This window comes from Ciconia boyciana, chromosome 1 (genome assembly GCF_034638445.1).
Source record: "Ciconia boyciana chromosome 1, ASM3463844v1, whole genome shotgun sequence".
Taxonomy (NCBI): domain Eukaryota; kingdom Metazoa; phylum Chordata; class Aves; order Ciconiiformes; family Ciconiidae; genus Ciconia; species Ciconia boyciana.
This window is the reverse complement of record NC_132934.1, coordinates 128,851,412-128,866,730: the sequence shown is the minus strand read 5'-3', so window position 1 is coordinate 128,866,730 and position 15,319 is coordinate 128,851,412. Positions and strand designations below refer to the sequence as shown.

Genomic DNA, 15,319 nt, shown 5'->3' with positions numbered 1-15,319 from the left:
AATCTGGATTCATTTCAGGTCCATGACATCTTGTATTGCCTTAGCTGGCATTCTGCAACAGCAAACCAAATTCTCACAGAAGAAATGAATCCTCCAACCAAATCAAAGGGGTTGATACCAGTATGTTCTGAGCATTAGAATCTTTATATCACCATCTACTATCAATTTATGCTTCCTGTGTTCCATACAAATACAGGAGAAAATGCAATCCCCAGATCCCAAAGGCTAACAGTCAAACATTAATTTGACTGTGTGTTTTTAAACTGCTGTTATTTAAACATATTGAGTTTTAAAATAACACCCAGCTAAAACTGTGTGAGAGGAGGAAAACAGCTTGCTGTTTCTGTAGTGCCATAGAATAGAGTAAGAAGTACTCATGTGGAAAAAGCCAGAAATTTCACCCAAGCGTCTGCTTTTGAAGCTATGCTAACAGCCTCTGAGTCCTCAGAAAGTTGTGAAGGAACTCGGAAGTAGCATATATCTCTAATTCTGATACTAGAAGTCAGGGTAAAGTTACAGGGAACTGAACAGATAGTCTAGTTTGTTGTCTGCTCCTCTCTTTCCTTGTCCCTCCTCCCATCCATTCGCTCTCATGTGACAGCTCAATGAACTTTCCAGCAGAAAATTATCCCTCTTTTTGCTGGGCTATTTTTCTGCTGGATTAATGACCTCAGCTGCCTCGCAGAGGAGCGTAGCAAATGTCAGAACAAGAGACAGGGCATGTGGCTGGGAGTAGGAGAGAGGGGAATAAAGCTCTCAGACTGAGTGAGAGTGAAGTTAACTGTTTGAACAGATCTAATACTTTCTCATACTTTAGTCAATATGCTTTTATCACAATGATTAGGTCTCTGGACACACTTAAATTAACAGATTAAGTCCTAGTGACACAGATAAAATATATGTACATTTTTCAAAGATACGTTGTTAGGTCTGTCTTGTCAGAAACAAAAGTTCTTTTGTTTTAATTCCAGTTAAAATGGAAGTCTTTTGTATCCTTCAGGAAAAACCCTCAAATTTCATGTTCATTGGAGTTTTTGCTTGTTTTGTTTTGCCATCTAATCTTCTAAGTCTTTGTTGCTTGTTATCCAAAAAGCTCCTTCCTTGTGCAGGCAGATGACACTTGTTACGTTTTTTCTTCCAGAAAGCATTATGGAAAAATAAGCAATTTTTCAGTTCTAAGAGCTGTACAATGCTGTCATTAGACAAAACTTACATACTTGAATACCTTGCTCTTCATCCAACCTCAGTACAATAGAGATAGCAGCAGCATGATCATGATTTGTTTTGTTCCTTCATCCTTTCCTGATTTGTAGCATTCTTTTCATTTTTTTTAATCTCTACTGAGTGCATAGTATGATCGAACATGCTCTTGCACAACAGTAAACAAAGCCAGAGGCTCCAACAGTATCTGTATGTAAAGCTGAGATTATGAGGCACTGCTGAAGTTCTGAAGTTCTGGTAAAAAAGGCAGGTGAAATCAGCATAGACAAACGTAAAGTGATACATGTGAAGGAAATAAGTGGTGGGGAGCAGTACTAGCTTAGTGCTGCCAGCAAACTTTGCTACTGTTCTGTGAATCCTCTTTTCCAGGTTATTTCTAATGTATTGAACAGCAGGCCCATGGACAGGTGCTGCCACCATGAAAACTGGGCTTTTACTTTTACCTTCTAATTTTTAACCATTATTTATGCTGTGGCAGTTCTTTTAGTTCCTTTAAAGATTTTCTGGTAAGGGACCTTGCTGACTTACTTTCTGGGAATGGGTAGAATCTACTGGACAACTCATCTCCATATAGTTTTTACTACCTTACAAACCTACATTTTTTTTGTTCTTTTTTAAAACACATGTTGACTTTTCCCCATAAAGATTGTATAACTGGGTACTTTGTGAACTACAGAACAGCACAGAATGCGTTGTAGTTTTGGTCTTTGTGGTCTATGTTCCTTTGCCATTTAAAGCTGAGAAAAGCACACCTCCTTTTTATTCAAATAAATTGAAAAATTACAAAGAGAAAATCATTCTGCACTAGTTAATGCTTAACTTTGTCAACAAAAATTATGCACTAACCTTAAAAAATGTGAATGAGACATTTAATTGGCTGCTTTTACAAAACCCTAGAAAAACCATTATTCTGCATTGTGGTGCTTGTATGATAATGCCGTGGTTTTACCAGTAGCTAAGGTTTGAGGCAAATCTTACATTTTTAGGAAACCCTCTAAAAAGCATATTGATAGGTATCAGTGAATTAAATACTTCACTCTTAGTTAATTATCCCTTGCAAACACTTTAACACTTTTCATTTATTTTCAGCTATCCACTGTGCCCAAAAGAAGGAAACATAATTTTATAAAAAATTACACTAACAGTTTGTTTTTGCAGTCTATCTCATGTAATGTAAAATTCTTAATTTTCAACAAATAATGGAAAATATTTCAAGAGGCTGCTCTTTCAAAACAGTTCAACGTTCAGCACTTCCTGTTGAAGTGTCTTCCAGATTGCCAGTTCAGACGTTTTAATTTTTTGATTCTTTAATGCATCAAATTAGAGAAAGTATCTAGACAAACTGTAATCAGCTAAAGGACTCCATTTAGTATTATTTCTTCCTTTGTTAGCTTTGATAAATGTAGCTGTCATCAGCTTTTCTTCAAAATTCTTCTTCTCAGACCATATAAGCAACACATAGGCTAGATATAGAGCATCAGAGGAGAAACATCTCCTACACTAGGATTTCTGTAAGAAATAGAGTGCATTTGCTGTATATTAAATAAAACTGTATTGTCACTGCCTCTGTTTTGCCCTCTTGATATATAAGCAAGGCGAATTATCCACTTAACACTTTTTAGCAAATGCTGAATTATCAGTATTTTACACTCAGAGGGTATAATGGATTTCTCTGCAATTAAATCATAACATATATTACTCTTACTTAAGATTTTAGATGCCATGAACAAGGACTGTGGGATACCACTAAATCAGTTACAAGTAGATGGAGGAATGACCAATAACAAAGTCCTCATGCAACTCCAATCAGACATTCTCTGTATTCCAGTAGGTAAGATGAAATTACAATTCCTATTTTCTTTTTAAAGCTGAAAACGACATTGGTTTGTAATGGCTGATGAGGGCAAATTTGATGACTTGCTTTGTTGTTGCTGGTCTTTTGCTACTGCTTGAGAATGCTGGGGGTTTTTTCAGAAAAAGTTTTGAGATCTTGCATCCAGTTTTGAGATTCACTTTCATAGAGAATCACTGACTTATTTCTTGTGTTGAAATATTACAGCACTATGATGGTATTGAACTTTAAAGTTTTCGTATAAATTTCTACACATCTAACAATTTTAAAATCAGTGAAAGTAACGCTCTCCTGCAACATGGTGGCCCTGAGAATCTCGCTCAGAGATAAATCAGAACTTTGCACCTCCACTGCTCGTGTTTTGCTCTTGTATTTCAGCAAATAGCAAATACCCTTTTTTCTATTCCCTTTGCCTGCACAAACCTTTGATTTCTTACAATGTAAAAGAAGACCCACAAAACACATTGTCCATTCTGTTTTCTCCCACAGCAGCAACCAAGAAGGGAATAGAGGTTGCAACAAAAGTGGGAATCTTGCAACCAGTTTTCTTGGCATGCGTAATATGAAATACAAACCCAAATGGGGTTGTTCCTCTCTGAGGCAAATGAAAGTTTACAATACCATTATTCTGATCCAAGAGCAATGCAGCCATTTTAGAAATGATCATCTAACACTTCTTTCACAGAAGCGCCCTAGAATAATAAAAAGGTTTTTTAGCTTTTGAAGGATGTGTTTCAATACACTAAAGCTCTTTAAAGACCTCACTTGAAACCTGGAGCATTTCAGTGTCAGTGAAAAGGGAGCATCTTTCTGAAGACATGTTTTAACACCTGTAGCAGATCCCAAGTTGCCGAATATTATAAGCTATACATTAGCATTGTTAAGGACGCAGTGTGTCACTGAGTAACATCAGGATATTATACATCTTCATCTATACTGAAGACTGATAATTTGCTGCATAAATGTAATAATCTTGCCTAATATGCAGCTTCTAGAAAATCATTTAGAAACACATCGTGATGTCTCTTATGCAGAAATGTGAGACACTTCAGTGGAAAGTTTTTATCTCTAGAGATATTATAGCTTGCCTTTAATAATACATAATACACAAGGCTTATACTATCAGTGCAGATGCATAGTTAGCAGATGAAAGGATATGATCAATAAAATCAGATTTTAAAGGATCCTCTGCCTGAAGCAGAGAAGCAGGCAGTTTTAGACTTAATGGAACAGATTTACCATTGACATCTTGGGGGTGGGATGGTCTTCTACAGTGTCTGTGGAAGGCAAACAAGCTAGAAGTACAGGTGTGTAGCCTCTTTTAAGATGCCTTTTCTAAATATAAATGCTTTTAATAACAGAATATCTGGAGCATGGGAACAAAACTGATAACTTAGCCACTGATCACTGCTTTGAGGAGGGAGGGAGAAGAGAAAAAAATAGTATAGTATTAACAGGAGTACTCTAAGGAAACTGATGGTCGAGGTCAGCAGCCCTGCACATGGTATGAAAATGGGCAATTGCACGATTCAGTCTTGAAGGAAGTAGTGATCTGAGATATTGCAAAGACTTGGACAACTTATAGGTGAAGTTAGCTTCATAACCATGTGAATGGCAATAAAATGAGGTTTGCAGTTGGTAAACTTGGTTTGCAGTTGGTAAAGGAAGCATATAGCAGTTGTAGAAAATATATATCATTCTAGATATATATGTAAATCTTTAGTTCTGATGTCATCAAGCTGACTTTCATTAAAAATCATCATGGCCTTCTCTGTGATTTACTTCAGTGAAGCCATCAATGCCTGAAACAACAGCTCTAGGAGCTGCTATGGCAGCAGGAGCTGCAGAAGGAGTTGGAATTTGGAGTCTGAATCCTGGAGATTTGACAGCAGTGACATGTGAACGATTTGAACCACAGATCAACCCGGAGGGTAAAACCCTTTCATATTATCTAAGAAGTTGCAAGCTTAATATTTTATGTCCAATAGATCGGGTTTTTTTCTTTGTTGCAGTCTAACATACTGATACAAAAACAGCTGTATATGAATATCCTCACAAATGTTGAAGATCAGCTTTGTAGTGTTTGGTTTAGAGAAAAGTGCATTTCACTTGCTGTTTTGTCCATTTATTGACTAGCAAGATTGGAAAATGGTTAAAATAACATAACTCCACAGGGGAATATGTGGGGTTATTTTCTTTCTTCTTTTTGAAAGAAGCTTGGCACTGGGCTTTGCAGTTAGTAGCTTTTGATTTATAGCAAGTAGAATCAAAGAAATCTTGAAAGGTTTTTACTGAGAAAGATGTCTCCTAAAGCTCCTGTGCATTTGTGAGTTTTCACAGATGTAGAAAGGACAGACTGTTTTTGGGACACTTTTCTATTGGCTTTAAAAAGCCTATATTAATCATTGGTTTTTTAGCTAACTATCTTTTTCATCAGTTCTTAAGTGCTTCTAGAGATGGAAAGCATGTACTTGACATAATTAATCCATGTGCAAGACAAATGCATTTTTTTCTTTTCAATTATTTCATAATTTTTCGTACAGAATTTTGTCTTACCATTTTGATTATAATTACTGCTATAATCCCTACTTCGAGACAGTGTTTTCAACACTGAAGGGCTTCTACATGAATAACAATTGCTTTCTTTTGTCCTACTTGTAAATTTTATTGGTGAACATGTAGAAAATTGTTTTTAAGGTTTATTTATCGTTACTGTGCATAACTGTGGGGTTTGGGGTTGTTTAGTTTTGGGGTTTGGTTTTTTTTGTTATTCAAAACAGCATTTTATAATACTTGTTCTGTGCCAACAAACTAGACTGTGCAAAAGAGTGGAAAGCTAATATTGTAGTCTTTGCTTCTTAAATACTTGTAGTTGTATTCCTATGCATTGAGAGGCTTTTCTGTTTGCTGATTTCTCAATTTCAGAAAGTGAATTTCGCTATGCCAGATGGAAGAAAGCTGTGATGAAATCTATGGACTGGGAGACATCTGAACCTCCTTCAAATGGTAAACCAGAAATTAATGCAAGACAAGTATTATTAATTAGCCAGTTAGCCTAGGTAGTTAATCTTGAGTTTGGTGAACTTTTCTGTTCATACCATCTCTGGACTATTCCAATGATTTAAAAATTATTACTTAAAACCACTGTGGAAACAAAGCAGGAAAATAAATAGATAGGTCTTCCTCTTGAAAGGAAGGCACAAGCAATATCTTGTAGGGCTCTAAAAACAGAGGACATGAAATCAAGGCTAACTGCAGGTTTTGCAGAATAGCATTGGTTTACAAAACAAAAAAAATCTTACCTAGAAGAAGAGATACAGCACAATTCTAAGACAGTGCAGGGATTTCATAAACTTTCTTATATATAACCTCATGTTACAAAGGATAAAAGTTTCATCCTGTGATTTTTCTTGTTTTATCTTGCCTTTATTATTTGCTGTATAAGAAGGAGGGATTGATAGCCACATCAACATCTCTTTGACCTACAAGGGCTAAGAGCAAGAAGTTATCACAAAGTGAAGAATTGCATAGATTTATTGATCACACACAGAGAATATACAAACACTTTTGAGGGACTGAACAAGATCTTTCTTTTGAAGTAGAGGGCGTTTTCATCTGTCAGGCTTGAATTAAATAAAACCTGCAGTCTTCTGTGATCTATAATTTGAATTTATATTTCAGCAGTATTTCAGGATAAGGTTTTAGTCCTGAATCATCCTACAGCACATCATTTATAGGCTTTATCTTCATTTCATTTCCCTTTTGTGGGAAGAACTATTAGAATGAAAAGAATTAAGTAAAGAATCCTCAAAATGTAAACTCCCCCCACAATCCACAGTTGCAGGCCTCAAGCTGCATGAAGTCTCTTACTTTATTCTTGAAAGCTAAAGCTAAAATTTTCCTTTTACCATCCTATATGTTGGTTTAAGTATTTTATTTAACACCGTGGTTATACAAACAATTCTGTCAAGGCTATTTGAAAGGGAAATAGGTAACTTAGCATGAGTAACAAGATTCACTTCAGTGTTGTCCATTATGATTTAGTAGCCTTACATCTAAACTCTCTGTTACGTATCCTAAAATCCCAAGTGCTTGATGTGTATCTTATTTATATATCTTTATTTCCTTTTTGAAGGATAGAAGATTCTGCCTTGCAGAAAATAAAACTAGATCTTGTTCTTCAGCTCATGTGAAAAAAGGGATATGTTTATCAAAACTTACCCTCAGTGATTATCTGATTTAACACTGGGGGGAGAAATGTTATTTTCCTTAGTTCTTGCTTTGAAACTTTGTCTTCTGCCTACTAGGAGTATTTAAGGTTGAAGAATACTAGAAATGGGGTCAACCTAGATAGTGCTAACAGTGGAATTTGGATTTGAACTCTTCTATTGAGAGCCTGTTTTGAATATTGTGCGGGTTATGCGTAATCTTTTCTAGTTTTTCTGCAAATGTCACTACATTTGTTACTTTTTGCTGTTCATATGATTTTTAACATATATATTGCAATTTATATATATATTTCTCTTTTGATTTGCTTGACTGGAAACACCCTCCCCTGGATGACATCAGGAGACACTAGTATCTTCTGTAGTCTGCCTTTGGGTTTTTTTATTATGAGTAGCATGATAATGTTAATCGGAGCAAAGTACGTCTCAGGTTAGTTACTATTTGAACTAGATCGCTTTAAAAGCTATATACACTAGTTTAAGTGTTGGGGGTTTTTCGTATTCCATCTGTTTATTTTTAGCAAAAATGACTGATGCTTTTTGTTGTTCATGCACACGAGTGTTTGAGGATGTGAATTAGACATATGGTACCTAAGGGAACCAAGTGAATACCATCTTGAATTCATCCTCATGTGCCGTGAAATTCATAGTTGTTAGATGCACATGAAACCTTGAACTCTCTCCTCCCTTTGTCTAGCTATGCAGACTGTACACAGTTTATAAAAGGGATATAGGTTGGAGCAGCCTAGCAAAGTTTTGCATTGCCTGCATTACAGTGTGCATTGCAGTTAGAATAAGGTTCCATCCTTTCTCCTGTATTTCTTCTCATAACATTTAAAATTATTTTGATGATCTCGTTTAAATAAAGTGAAGACTTTTTCTGGCCCTGAAAGGCTTCATGCACCCCTTTCATTTTTCTGGTCCTCTTGGAACTATTGTATGGTTAGAAATCTTCATCTACTAAATCTATAGAATATTCTTTTTGTACTTTGCTCTTGATGGATAAGTGAATTCATTTTGTGTAAAGAGAAGAGACCCTAAAAGGCCTATCTGCAAAACTGGGGAAAGGGACTGTGTGCATATGCAATGAAGATGCATCTTCAACCTATTAATATATGTTTTATTTTAAAAGAAAGTTCTTAATATGGATGACAGTGTTAGTTACTTATGCCAGAAGTAAGACATTTCATTAAGATATTCTTATGGTAAGAAAAAGAAGTTTATATGGTGATGTCATTTGTTCTTTGTTGTTGTGTTTCATAATTTCATTCCAAAGAAAATATTTTACAGTATAGCCATTGCTGCTGCTTAGTAAGCTTTTTGGGGATGGTTGTTTAGTTTTCTTTCTTTGTTTTGGTTTTGGCGGGATGGGCGGGGAGTGTTAATTAAACAGACAATTGAGGACTCTAGCATGCTCCTGTGATGATGTGTTTGTATTTTGTTTCTACTCATTTAGCCTGAATTAACTATTCAATTGTAATTTTCCTTGCATGGGAGAGACTGCCTGAGCTTGTAGGAGAACTAAAATCAAAATAAACAAATGCTAGGCAAAAATCAAACTGAACAAATGGATTGACATTGATTTACTAACTCTGGAATGGATCTGTGAATGAGAACAATCTTGATTATGAAGAATAAAATAAAACCAGCTGTGAATAAGTGGGTAAATTTTTAACAAGCTGAACTAAGCAACTTGAATATTAATTCCAAGTCAGGTTCTTCACCACATGGAGGATACCAGAAATAATATGAAGATCATTTTTAAGTGGGCAGATAAGCAACTTAAATTCTGGGTTTATGGCTTTTAAAAACAACTAATTGGTAACCTGCATATAAATATCTAACCTTGCACCACTGGAACTCATAAAAATTTTTTTTTTTCTCCGTTCCCTAAGCTTGTCAGTGCCTTTCTGACCCACAAGCGGCAAATGTATTTATCTCAACTTGCTCAAGCCTCCAGAACCCATTTTTGCCCATGTTTTCAGATAACAGAAACTATTGATATAGTTACAGTTACTTTATATACCAATATATTGGTACATTATTTACATGGTAAGCTTGGGGACAGGAGAAGTTGCAAGAAATTTCCAGCTCTTATTTGTTTTAAAAATGATGATGTCTAAAAAGGAATAACATCAATGATATGTACATGTTGTAGTTTTGCTCAGCTGTGTGTTATCTAGATTTTGTGTAGATATCTAGAATTTGTGTTTCTGATTGGAGCAAGGCTGCTTCCCCCTTAGACATTTACTCTGGTAAATATCCTTTTGCTTTTAAAAGCTGGAAATAGCTGACCAGACTTTCCTTATAATTCCGTACAGGACCGCCATTAATTAATTTGTTACATTTTATCTTTTAATGAAACACTGGAACTCCAACGCAGTCATCAGTATAGTAGGTTTGAGGATTGAATCTACTGAGGATTGAATTCATCCTTCATGTGCTGAAACAGCAGTAAGTCTTGCATGGCAACGGTGCTGTTGTTGAACATGTCTCTGTAGGGCAGGGCCATGATTTTACAACTACTGAAATGGGAAGGAAAAATCTGCTGTGGCAGAGTAGAGAACACTAACGTGGCAAAAACCCATTTACAGAACTGGTAAACTAACTGCCTTTTCATGCAGCACCTGATAACTGAATATGAAGAACAACACTGTATTTCATGATATCATTTCATAATTTCATCAAAATCAGTTGAATTACTTGTACCTTATTTTATGATCTTCATTCTTCTTCTCTCCCAGGGGAGAAAAGGCCAATATTTTGTTTTATTTCACTATTAAAGCAAGTTGTGTGTAGCAACTGGAGTCCTTATGCTAAGATTCTGTTAAGTTGTTCACACTAGTTTTGGAAGTGGACATCTGAGAGATTTCAACATATTCTGTAGCTGTACTTTTTTGGTGGGTGGGAGTTAACCAGAAGTGATACTATATTTTATTAGACTCAAATTTAAAGAAATGCCTTTGCATGCTTAAATTGGCACCTCTCAAGTGAGGTATATATGGGGATTGGCTATATACAGGATCTTACGTGACATCTGGGATATAAAGTTCTTTGACTTTATTCTCACAGAATAAGGTGTCAGTGCTGATAGTGATACTATATTCTTCCTGCTTGAATACCCTTTGGGTTTTTTTTTAAGATTCTGTTTTTCCTTTTTAGTTTCTTATGTTGTGATAGTTGCTGCCAAATTGCCTACTAATTTACATATAGGGATCACTATGCAGTTCTGCAAGTTAGTTGCAATAATGTTTCCCAAATTTCTGAAAGCTGAGCTCATATTCAGAAAAAAAAAATCTTAGAGTACCTTCCTTCAATTCTTCTACTTGTTAAAAATTTACCCATCTTAATAGTGTGGTCTCTTCTCTCCTATATGCACATCCCACACACATAAGTGCTGGCTTACCTAGTGTCACAAGATACGTCTAATTTATAATTGCATTAATTGAAAACAAAAGATGGTTATACTGAATTCCTCTTATAGCTCAGCTGTCTTCTAGTGTTATTAATGTTTTAGAGTAAATGCTATGCTACTAATGCTCATTCTTTCTTATTTAAGGTACTGGTAAATGAGACTACTTAGTGGACTCTCTGGATGCAGCTGATTTTTTTGTTTCGTTTTGTTTTGTTGTCTGAAGAGATTCCACCACCGGTGTGATTATACTACTTGTGTGACTAAATCCATTCGTGAATCCATCTGGTGCCAGTCCCTGAGTAACCTCCCAGTGGTACACTGAAACTTAATTCTTCAGCCCTTCATTACTCTGCTCCCTTCCCCATCAACTCCAACTGCGCTGGAGGCCTTTGTGTGGACTATCTCACATTATCCTCTAAAATTTCACAAGTCCCAGTTTGCTTTGAGGAAGTTGGTGCCACAAAACCCTGCAACTTCTGAGGTAATGTCAGATGTTTAGCTAACCTTTTCAGGGATTTGGTACTTTATACAACACACTGCAGAAAGTTAATGATGCACTATAGAACTTTGTAAACATCTTACAATTCTTCCAGCTGCTGTGTATTACCTTTCATTTGCCTATGGTTGCCAAAGATGTTTTATTGTAGTGGTCACTGGTCTGAAACACCTTCAGTGGTACAAACCTTTTAAACACTAGCTTAAAATGTATTCTCAGTAGCACACATCGCCACTGGTTTGGCAATGAAGAGGTTGCTGATATGGTCCACAGAGTAATGTTGGAATGATCAATTACAAAGTTTAAAAGTTTGGTTTGGCTTCTGGCATATGTAGTCAGTTTGCCCATTATAAGTACTTAAGACACTAAGTCCTGTAGCTGTACCTTTAAAGAGATAGGAGTAAAGAGATGTTTTGGCTAAGGCCATGTTTCTTGTTCTTGTGCTTTGTGTTAGTTTGGAAAGACATGCTATTGACAGGACAGTTTCTTGGTCCTCAGCAACTGGTAACTTAAAACTACTCTGTACAATGCACTTTTCTTGACCAATACTGCATATATTCTGTCATCCTGCTTAAGGATATTTTAGTGACTATTTGTTAAACTTTTGAAAGTTGAAGCTAACTTAGTTTTCCTTAAAGAGGGTCCACTCCAAATTAAATATCAGTGCTTTTGTTCTTGATCTCATTTAGTATATCTCAGGGACCAAAAATCTCCCATTCAGTTTCCATGTCCATAGTTTTAACAGCAAGTTGTCGCAAAATATGCTGGGACAACCCAAAACCCCGGCTTGGAAGAGTAAGCACTTGGCACGTGAAACGGGCCACTGGAATTCACAGGCAACATGCACGACAACTGAGTTGCGTCCACTTTGAAACTTTTTGTCCTCCACAGGTAAAGGAGTGAGGCAATAATCTTATCTTCAGCTTTCCTGTTTGTACGAACAACGTGACAAATGCCAGCCTTACTGGTTAGGTCAGAGAAAACGTGTTCTTGTATAGTGTCGTTAGATCAGTATAGAATGATAGTGAAGTTAAATGTGGGAACAACATGGAGAATTTCAAAGATGTGTTTAAATGCACTAGGAGTTAAAGGGAGCGTTTTTTTGTGTGCGTTTGTTCTTAAAGATTTTCGTCTTTAACAAAGTTTGGTTTTCCTTGTTAAACTATGATTAGAGGCTTAGTTTTTAGAAAGATGTTAAATATGTGTGTGTCTGAAGCAATGGATTGCACAGAAGTTCAGGTCTGTATAATATATTTAATATCAAATGCATATCAATTGCCTTTTTATTGTCAAGTGCAATGACCTTTGAAATGTGACTTTTAATTAAGAAGTTAGAGAAGGAACATTTTTCGTCCTGTGGTTGCATGTATAAATTCGATGGAGGGGATTTTTGTGCCCAGGTGAAAATATATCATTCAAATCCCGTATCCCCTGTAAATACTCAAATGTGAGGTGTGAGAACTAAAATTTCTGGGTTTTCCAGTTTGCTTTGGAGAGGTGAACAAAGAGCGAAAAATGAACACGAACCCGTAGAAAAATCTTCATACTCCTTACCTTTACTCGGAGCTGTTGCTGATCCCACCTTACCCCAAGGAGCAGGAGTAACAGCAGCCTTTGGAGCACACAGGGCAAGGGCAGCACACACCTCAAACACTGGACTTTTGAGTATGACTTCTTGCCAAAAACACTGAAGTACTGAACCTGGGAATGATTAATGTTGAAGTGTTGCCTTTGCCAATGATATATGTGGCGGGGGGAGAGGTAGCACATAATAAGTAGGAGGGGGATTTTTTGCTGCTTTTCTGACTTATCTTTTGCTGGGAAACACAATTCCTGTTACTTTTTCACTGAGTAAAAATCATTATTTTATTTTCAATTGCTGTTGCAAATATTTTTTAAGAACTTCACACCACTGTTAACTTTCTATCAATATAGTTGAAATATATTGTAAACTGCTTGAAATATATTGTAAACTGCTTGTTGGGGGTGAGGGGACAAACTGTTAAAAGTTAGATTTTTGTGAAGCTGTGATTTACTTTTTTCTATAAATTACCAGATTTATAAATTCTTACTTGAGAAATGCATTAACTTGGTATTAAAATACCATAAATAAATTGATGTAAGCTGTCAGTTTATTCTTGCACCTTATCTTTCAGACACATTTTCATTAATGGTTTTTACATGAGGCATTAGTATATATTGACGCATATTAAACAATAGAGCACCCTCTTTAAGTATCACAGACACATGCTTTAACTTGCGCAGATATACGGCTCAAATACATGCAGTACTGCATTCTGCTTTTCAGTGATATATTCAGTTTCAAGGACTAGATTAGAAACTGCATTTCCTCCACATTCAGGAAAAAGCAGGAAAACACAAGCAGAACGACAAAAGGGAACACGGTCGTAATACAGGTTTGATCCAAAGGTCTTGGACAACATCACTTGCTGGGGCCAACAGCCCAAACGGTTTTTGCTCTTATACGATGGTCTGGTAATTGCTACAGATTAAAGAGCCATTATGAGTTGGGGGAAGAAATGTTCATGAAATCAGAAAACATTGCTGGGGGCACTAGCCAGGAGCATAAGGTATTTCTGTTATTTTAAGAAGGAAGCACGGGGGTATGTGTATATGTGGAGGGTATACGTATGGAGTGTGCCCGCCAGATTCTTGTTTGTTCTGTCTCTGTGTAGCTCCCAATTGTATTCTACACATTTAGTGCTGCATAAGTATACCAAAGATGTAGTCTTCATCCAGCCTTTACAAAGTCTTTAGTCCGCTATAGCAAAATCAGTTGTGTGAGTCAGAAACACCCCCCCCTCAAAAAAAAGGGCATTTAAATACCATATCAGCACAGAAACCTTAGGTAACATGTTATTACTCAATATCAGACTTCTCCCTCTGCTCGTGAGACTCTAGAGTCTTCCTTGCACATGGCAAAATTACAGCCTTGCCCTTAGCTGCGCTGCACAAGAGCATACTCAAATTTCATGATTCATCAAGCTGGAATATTATGAGATGAGAACTTTGTTAATGTAATTAGTACCAGAAATTTACATGTATAAAGAATTTTTGTTCAACGAAAGCTAATACAATGTCTAGTCTGTTATTGGAACTCTATACAAACATGCTTCTTAATATCCATATCAGCATCCAAGCCATAATCTTCCATCTAAAGAATCCTGGATCTGTAGCTACTGGAACACTGTCCCAGTAAGAGCTGTTACACAAGCTCAGTATGTTTTGGGTTTTTTTAATTATTGTAATTGACTGGCATTTACGGAAGTAGTACTCATTAGTCCTGGAGATAAGGGCAGGCAAATGAGTAGCAGTCCCTTAAAGCTCAGAAATGATTAATATTGCTGGAATGATTTTCCTGTGCTGTCCAGAGGGACTTCAAGAGGCTGGAGAACTGGGCTGTCAGGAACCTCGTGAAGTTCAACAAGGGGAAGTGCCAAGTCCTGCCCCTGAGAGGAACAGCCCCATGCACCAGGACATGCTGGGGGCCAACCCCCTGGGAAGCGGCTTTGTGGGAAAGGACCTGGGCACCCTGGTGGACGCCAAGTTGAACATGAGGCAGCAATTGCAAGAAAGAAGGCCAACAGCACCCTGGGCTGCATCAAGCACAGCATCACCAGCAGGTCAAGGGAGGTGATCCTTCCTCTCTAATTAGCCCTGGTGAGACGCATCTGGAGTGCTGGGTCCGGCTCTGAGATCGCCAGTATGAGAGGGACATGGACATACCAGAGTGAGCCCTGTGACAGGCCACAAAGGTGGTGAAAGGATGGGAGCATCTGTCATATGGGAGAAGCTGAGAGATCTGGGACTGCTCAGCTTGGAGAGAGCTCAGATATAAATACCTGATGCAGGGAGTAAAGGCAATGGAGCCAGACCCTTCTCTGTGGTGCCCAGTGACAGGACAAGAGGCAATGGCCACAAACTGAAACACAGGAAATTCCATTCAAGCAAAAGGAAACAATCTTTACTCTGAGGGTGGTCACATACGGGAGCAGGTTGCTCAGAGAGTCTGGGGACTCTCCATCCTTCAAGATACTCAAAGCCCAACGGGACATACCCCTGATCTCGCTGACCCTGCTCTGAGCAGG

The 15,319-nt window shown here is 37.1% G+C and overlaps 1 protein-coding gene across 7 annotated transcripts in view; it reads left to right on the top strand.

Annotated features, from left to right (window-relative positions):
• Positions 1–13,329, top strand: part of GK (glycerol kinase) — a 37,712-nt gene extending 24,383 nt beyond the window's left edge. The window contains exons 16-22 of one of the 7 annotated variants that reach the window (XR_012039955.1): positions 2,932–3,052; positions 4,861–5,004; positions 5,999–6,079; positions 7,643–7,729; positions 9,683–9,753; positions 10,859–11,195; positions 12,694–13,329. Coding sequence is in view for 6 of the 7 variants with exons in the window: in XM_072848529.1 (XP_072704630.1) it covers positions 2,932–3,052; positions 4,861–5,004; positions 5,999–6,079; positions 7,643–7,729; positions 9,683–9,726 (477 nt within the window). In the remaining variant the exon portion in view is untranslated. Of the gene's footprint in view, positions 1–2,931; positions 3,053–4,860; positions 5,005–5,998; positions 6,080–7,642; positions 7,730–9,682; positions 9,754–10,858 lie in introns of all 7 variants that reach the window. The other 6 variants (XM_072848529.1, XM_072848561.1, XM_072848542.1 and 3 more) reach the window with 6 other exon arrangements.
• The last annotated feature ends 1,990 nt before the right edge of the window (positions 13,330–15,319 follow it).